General features: G+C 35.7%; 2 protein-coding genes across 7 annotated transcripts in view; one reads left to right on the top strand and one right to left on the bottom strand.

The window, feature by feature from the left end:
• Nucleotides 1-1,555: 1,555 nt before the first annotated feature.
• Nucleotides 1,556-5,368, top strand: LOC105569281 (UPF0764 protein C16orf89 homolog). Of its 2 annotated transcripts, none has more exons than XM_012025625.1 (7): nucleotides 1,556-1,701; nucleotides 2,067-2,165; nucleotides 2,371-2,520; nucleotides 2,956-3,254; nucleotides 3,382-3,517; nucleotides 4,049-4,151; nucleotides 4,391-5,368. In XM_012025625.1, the coding sequence occupies exons 1-7, from the start codon at nucleotides 1,599-1,601 to the stop codon at nucleotides 4,581-4,583; spliced, it is 1,083 nt and encodes a 360-aa protein (XP_011881015.1). In that variant the 5' UTR covers nucleotides 1,556-1,598; the 3' UTR covers nucleotides 4,584-5,368. The 2 variants fall into 2 exon arrangements, with proteins under 2 accessions (XP_011881015.1, XP_011881016.1); XM_012025626.1 differs by lacking the exon at nucleotides 1,556-1,701 and adding an exon at nucleotides 1,713-1,866.
• The window catches only part of LOC105569282, an 8,877-nt gene continuing 6,960 nt past the window's right edge, over nucleotides 5,043-6,959 (bottom strand). For all 5 annotated transcript variants that reach the window (XM_012025631.1, XM_012025630.1, XM_012025627.1 and 2 more), the window contains exons 4-5: nucleotides 6,580-6,733; nucleotides 5,043-6,361 (exon numbers count right to left, since the gene is read on the bottom strand). In XM_012025631.1, coding sequence (XP_011881021.1) covers nucleotides 6,246-6,361; nucleotides 6,580-6,733 — 270 coding nt within the window. In that variant the 3' untranslated portion in view covers nucleotides 5,043-6,245. The remainder of the gene's footprint in view (nucleotides 6,362-6,579; nucleotides 6,734-6,959) is intronic.

Genomic DNA, 6,959 nt, shown 5'->3' with positions numbered 1-6,959 from the left:
TTACAGATTTAATTCACACGCGAATTTACACTGATATACAACTTAACACGCAACTGCCTGGCTTTCAGGACTTGTGGTCGACCAAGCTCGCGGGCTCGCGATACAAGGCTCTCGGGTTAGCCCTTTCTACAAGGAGTAACTCCCGCAAAGCAAAATTACACCGATGCTTTCGAGTCTACGACAGAACGGCGGCGATTTTTGGGGATCAGCGCTATTTATCGAAAACTCGCAAAAATTTAACACCGTTTATCTCAGAAACGGTAAGAGATGGAGCAAAAGGGCATAGGGCCAATGTTGTAGCGTTCGTCGATATTTAAAAGAAACTGCCATAAGTTCAGAAATACGAAAAAAAATTTTGAATTTTTAACAATTTTTATCCTAAAAACGGTAAAAGATGGAGCAAAAGGGCATAGGACCAAAGTTGTAGCGCTCGTCGAGATCTAAATTTTTCGATAGGATTGAAATTTAATTCAAAGAAGAAACATCCGCCACATAATATATGGGAATGCAGGATTTTATTGCTCGAAGAAATTTTCCAAGATCTTTGAACGTGTGTTCTTTAATTGCAAGCTACCGCGCGATAGATAGATAAATAACTTCTTTTTTAATTTAAATTTTTCAATTCGAAATATAAGCGCCCGCTGAAAATAGAGAGCTAATAATGTCGCACAGATGTGGTTGGAAAGCCGCGATAATCCATCGTGGTCCCGTGGAGAACACTTTTCCTGGCAGGACACGTCTGTCTTATGAAGAAAAAGTAGTACCACGTGCTTCGGCGTTTATCGATTCGCTTCGAGAGCATCGCGCTTTTTCTTCATCGAGGAAGACGCGATCGACAATAAATATTAATAAAATAAAATACACCGTTGGTTGGAAATTTACATTTTATTTCTATTCCAATGGACATTTGAAATTTCTTCCATTACATTCGTGCAGTTTATGCATTTCTCTTACGCGCAATATTATGTTAATTTTTAAATATTAATATCTAAGAATCTTCAATGAATGTAATTTTTCCAAGATTTTTATCTTCCGAAAAATGCAGTTCTAAAATTCAAAGCTATTTTAAAATATTTGTCAAGACACAAAAAGAATTTTAAAAAAACAATTTGTAACGAGGACATTGCTATTACGCGTGTCGTTTCGTTATCAAAAGAGCTGACGGAGGTGCTGCGACACCGAAACGTTCGCTTAAAATACACACCAAATATTTAAGTACATATGGACATTCACCTTCCATTGCTCGTATAATTATTGGCCTGTAATTGTTTTTCCATTTGTCTTTACATAAAACGAGCTTATCTTATTATATTAATTAATAAGATTCGAAACGGAGCCGAAACGTTGTAAATAAATAAATATATTGCCAGTTTGGTTGACGTGCATCAAAGCTTTTTTATCTCTTTTATTTGAATATTGCTGGCGACAAGAAAGACTTTTATTGTTTATTATGTTTATACCAGTATGTTTCTGTAAACTTCTGTGCTGTAGGAGCGTCTAGCTTACAATTAGTCGACTAACTCGCGACGGTGGGGATTCGGCTTATATAGACGGCGTGGAACTGAAGTTTATCGTGTTTTCTTTACGTAGCCGTCCCGATGGAAACTAGAGTGCCAGGATTTCCCAGTGTCCTCGGGATCGTTCTTCTGTTCGCCTGCGTGTCGTTGCGAACAGAAGCGGCATTTGACGCCACAAGTTTCCGTGAGTGAATTAATTATACATATATAACAGAATAACAGATAGTGAATTGAAAGACAGTAAATGCGTGGAAAGCGAATCCCAACGAGAAATAACCTGTTAATCGATGTCGAAACGACGTCGATCGACCGATCATTCCTCACTGGGATGTTGGGAGGGCGGTTTTACGTAAGCTTAAAAAAAATTCTTTTTATCGAATTAAAAATATATATTATTCCGAGATACTTCAAGGAGAGATCGGAACGTATGCTGGTCACGTTTAACGTTCCTGCTGTTTCGATCAATTTAATTTTCTCGTTGAACGCTCTCGAACGTACACGAAAGAACTCGATCGTCTCGAAATGTAAATAGAATATCGACCGTTCCAGAGCAAAAACTCGTTGTCTTGCAAAAGACTCTTGACTACATGAACGACAGACCGGAGCAGATGAACGTGGACGCTATTTACGGCGTTACCTTAGCCGAAGGTAAATAATCATTATAATTACTAAATATATAAATAAGAAATTCTGCAGATTAAAGATTTTGAACACAAGACCCCAATTAGGAGTCAAGAATTTTAATTATAATAAATGTGTAAAAAAAGATGAAAATATTTTAATTCATATTACACGTTTTTAATGTGATTTTAAATAAATTTGGTAATCAGTCTACCTCTCTTCATTAAAATAGCTAATTTGGTGGCGGCGCTTCTGCACGAAAACGTGCAATATTTGGAAAATAAATTTTTCATCGCTCTCAAAGAATTGGTCGCGCTGTCCGATTTAACTCGACAAAACTTGAAGGCGACTGTTAAATCGACTAACAAAACTAGAATTTTAAGTAAGTACTACGATACGCACGAGAACCAAACGGTTAAAGATTCGTCATTGGTATTCCATTTCCTTTTACACTGTTTCCGTATTTGAAAAGGCGTGAATTCACAGGCTTACGAGAGAGACAAAAAATGCCATTAATCGTAGGAAAACGTAGAGAGACTTTTTTAAAGGGAACGATGAAACCGATTTTAAGGGCTAGAAATGTATCTTCTTCAACCGCACCAGGCGAAATAGGAATTTTTACAATTTTACGTACACTTAACTTTGAAATTTTCGATTAACAAATTTAACTTTTCAAAACTGGAATCAGAAAATTAATTAAGAATTCCGTCCTTTTCGTAGTTAAACACATATTGTCGGAAAACTTGTTCAGTTATATTGATTAATACTACCGGATGTTACATACCGGCCAAGTTTTGTGAGACGTTAAGTTTTACAGTGTCTTTAAATAACCCCCATCTGTGGATAAGGCCTCTTCCGTGGACGAGGATCCTTCCGGGATCCAATTCCAGATTGTATCCCAAAAGATCATTAAGTCTTGACAAAGTCGTTTCTTCGATATGGCATGGGGCGCCTAATGAACCGGAAGGCGATAAATGTATAACCGCAATTTTGAGTAGCAGCTTAAAGGGGAAATGCGAGATTCCTGCCACTTGCATCGCGATACTGAAGAAGAAAGATGATATTGTCGGATATCCTCTCACGCATAGACTGCTCATAGTTCAAATCGCTAGAGCGGTGAGTGAGATGTTAGATAATTCCTAATATCGTTCATTTATTGTGTTACGCATTAAAGAAACCGAGCAAGATTTCTCTTCGGCGCTTTTACGATTGAGTTTAATTAATAAAAAGAAATCGGCTTCAGATGGAATGCGAGCAGGTCAAAACGGCATCTCTCCTCCCCTGGATACCTGTGTATTGTGCCAAAGTCTTGCAGGATCTCGTCAATCTTGAAGCGTGGGGCTTCCCCATCACTGCTCAGGATCTCATGTTGGAACAAAGTACGTGAAATAAAAATAATTTCTAGTAAACACTAAAAGTAACCATTATATTAACACTAACATGAATATTATAATTTTCTACTCGTCGAGACGTAATTGTGTGTACAATATGTATTATGTTTTTGAGACAAATGTTTGATTTTATTCAAAATACATTTCTTCTACGGCGAAACTATGATTTGTATGGTCAACTAATGTATCGAATGATTTTTCCATGTCATGGATATTTTGTGAGTCGTGAAAATGTAATCGCACGTTGCCAAATTTGCTTTTATGCCCAAAAAGTATTACGACTCTATTCCAAAATGTTATAATGAGCAAACGTACGAAAGGGCGTAGAAAACTCATTTGATGCATTAGCTGACTGTGCAAATCATTGGCATTGCGGAAGAAGTAAAGTTTGAATAAAACGTTTGTCCGAAAAAAACTGGCTATGTTTTGTAGTTTTTTAAAAAATTCACTCATTTTTGCGACAGACCGTGTATGTATATGAAATAAAATAAAATAAATATTTCTTTTTTATCTCTTTAGTCGTTTTATGCGGCATGGAAGGTTATTGCGAATTCGTCGATAAACATTATGAAGATATAATTTTAACTTGGCCTCACCAGAGCGGTTGCTTCGGTATACACAGGTAATTCTTCATGCATTACGAATATATATTTTTGTGCACAGAGAGATACATTCTAATTACAATACTTTATGCAACTATAATATTTCATCGTGTTACAATTAGCATACAATTAACACCAAATGTATCGCAATACATAAATATGTCAGTTAAAAATTATCTGTGTATTATTAAAGGATTCTACATGTATTTATCGAACATTGTGGAAAAAAGATTACAAAGTATAAACGTTGTGTTAAAAGTTTCAGATTTGCCAACGGACACAAAGTCACTCGGCGAGAGTCATCACGAACCGACTTTGGATGCACGAATCATATGACAGGCCTTGGCGCCGGAACTCTCGCCTTATTTATTCGGGAAAATATAGAAAATGCTCTTGTCAGCGGTTGTGCGTGTGATGTGGTGCACAATGTGCAAACACTCAAGGACGATTAAAACCAAATATACTTGCGAATCTGTCAGTATCGATATTTTTCCGAGCTTACACCGTTTTATACTTGCAACAAGATACGCGCCTCTCAAGTCTTTGTACGGAAACTATATCGTATATCCGTGTATGTACACACATGCAGCAGACTCGAAATATCGCAGCATCAAGCTGGTATTTTATCTCTCGTCTGCGTGAAGCGTTTTTATTCGACGTTTACTTCTTCCTATTATATCGCAGGTCTGATTTTTCTAGTTAAAATACTTCTCACAAGTTACAAAGTTATAATCTTCTTAATTTAGCTAAATAATCGACTTTATATTGTTGGTGCAAAGTACGCAGTAGAAATTTGAAAAATTAAATAAATGTACATAATAAATACGTTTCGTAAAATGTATCGCTCGAAAGGATTTTGGTGTTTTTTTGTGGGACTAAAATATATTTACATATAACGTGCAGCAGATATATATTTTGTAAAGGGATTTATTTTAAAGAAAGAAACCTAACTTTCAGGATTGCAACAGATGGTATTGAAAAGAAGAACTAATTGATGATTTTCAATAATTAAATAATCGAATTATTTTAATTATAATAAGAAATGTAGTTAATATATAATTAATTAATTAAGGTCGAAACAGATACAATGGCACACGTTACAGAAGAGAAAATTAAAAATAAGTAATTAAAACACAGAGATTCACTTTTTATAATGGTATTACGGACAAAACGTATTTCACGCGTAATATATTTCCACTTCTTCCTCTTGACAAATTAAAAAATTAAATAAATACCAGTTAATTTCTTAACTAATTTATAAACTCCATCATATTATTGCTATTATTATGTCTTGACAAGAGATCGACGACAAGGGCAGTATTTTTTTTACGAAAATTCATCTTATAAAAAACACTTGGTAAACTATTTTATAACAATGCAGGTCAATTTACCGATCTGCATTTCTCTAATCATCTATTTCTCTCTCTCTCGCTCTCTCTTTGATTAAACCTGAACGATAAAAGTAATATTTGTTTATGCCGTTTGGTATTTAATTTATAATAGCGTATAAAAAGCAGGTTGTCTAATTCATTACTAACCACTGATTAATAATTGTACTTGGAATATTTGACGCTCTTAGTCGCTCGAAAGCAGAACTCTTAAAAATTACGTGAGTATTCGTATATGGGCAAAATTATTCATTAGACAAAATAATTAATAATAGTTACAATAAATACAACGTAATGTACAAATGTCCTATAGTTTATGCTTACTTTACGCGGATTACGGGATGCTCTCGCGAAACATCCGGTCATGTAAATCGAAATATATCGTGCTTTGGTGCGAAATATAAACTGTAACGGGAATATCTTTATGACGCTGTGTTTAGATTGACAATTAAGAGGAAGACATTCCCATGTCGTTGCTCGGATAAATAATGACTGTAAGAAAACTTAGTTTTTCAGTCCGACGTTATTCAGCGAGTCAGAGACACGGCGGAAACGGCGTGAACCACCGCAACTTGCAACCAATTGTAACAACGTGTCGTGAGTCGACGCGCGTCTATAAATGTTTATACGAGCGGTAGCGATTGCTGCGGTCGCCACGCCATTCTCCACGATCGCTTTCGCGGACAGGCCCCAAGCAATCGTACGTGTACACATTCAATCTTGCTCTCATGCCCGCCGGTAATTGTACGGTTTTCCATAAGGACCCATTCTTTTGCTCATCTTCTCGATCCTCAGTTGTTGAAAGTAGCTGTACACCACCAGCCACATGTATGTGTACACCACTGCAAAAGTTTGAAACGATCTATTACAATCTATTACAATCTCTATAATTAAAGTCGAGCAATGTCTCTACATATCTTGTAACTTTAATTATTTTTCGTCTTCAATCGTAATAATGAACAAGAAAGAAAATGCCTTTCTTAATCCTTTTTGAATGACAAGAATTTGATTCAAGATAATTGCGGTCGCAATTTAAGTATGACTGCTGTTAAATACCCACCGACGGCAATTAGACCGAAAACGAGCCAAAGAACGCCGTTAAGAACTTCGCTGTTTACGAAGAACATAATCGCGGTGTAAAGGACGCTCACAAGAAGCGCGACGGCCAGCATAATGCCCAGAACCACCCACGGAAGCATCATAAATGTATTTTTCTGCAAATCAAACCAATCGGCGCTAGGATTACATTTTATTTATTAAGTAATATCACAAAGAAAAAGGTGTCTCTAAATCATATATTATACGTATATTTTAATTGTATAAATAAGTATATGTATAATTGATATACAAGATACATAAAAATCTTAAACTTTTATTGTTAATTAACTTGCTAATTTACTTCGGTAATTATGTAGAATAGGGCCTTTTCCGAATTTTGAT

The sequence above is a fragment of the Vollenhovia emeryi genome, unplaced genomic scaffold, assembly GCF_000949405.1.
Source record: "Vollenhovia emeryi isolate VEMERY1.0 unplaced genomic scaffold, V.emery_V1.0 DF939125.1, whole genome shotgun sequence".
Classification (NCBI taxonomy): domain Eukaryota; kingdom Metazoa; phylum Arthropoda; class Insecta; order Hymenoptera; family Formicidae; genus Vollenhovia; species Vollenhovia emeryi.
This window is presented reverse-complemented; position numbering and strand designations above follow the sequence as displayed.

Excerpts from the sequence above, each read along its gene's own strand:
- LOC105569281 (XM_012025625.1), top strand. The coding sequence starts at position 1,599 with ATGGAAACTAGAGTGCCAGGATTTCCCAGTGTCCTCGGGATCGTTCTT. Across the intron at positions 2,166-2,370 it reads CGGCGTTACCTTAGCCGAAG|CTAATTTGGTGGCGGCGCTT; the intron begins GTAAATAATCAT and ends TCATTAAAATAG. Across the intron at positions 3,518-4,048 it reads GGATCTCATGTTGGAACAAA|TCGTTTTATGCGGCATGGAA; the intron begins GTACGTGAAATA and ends TTATCTCTTTAG.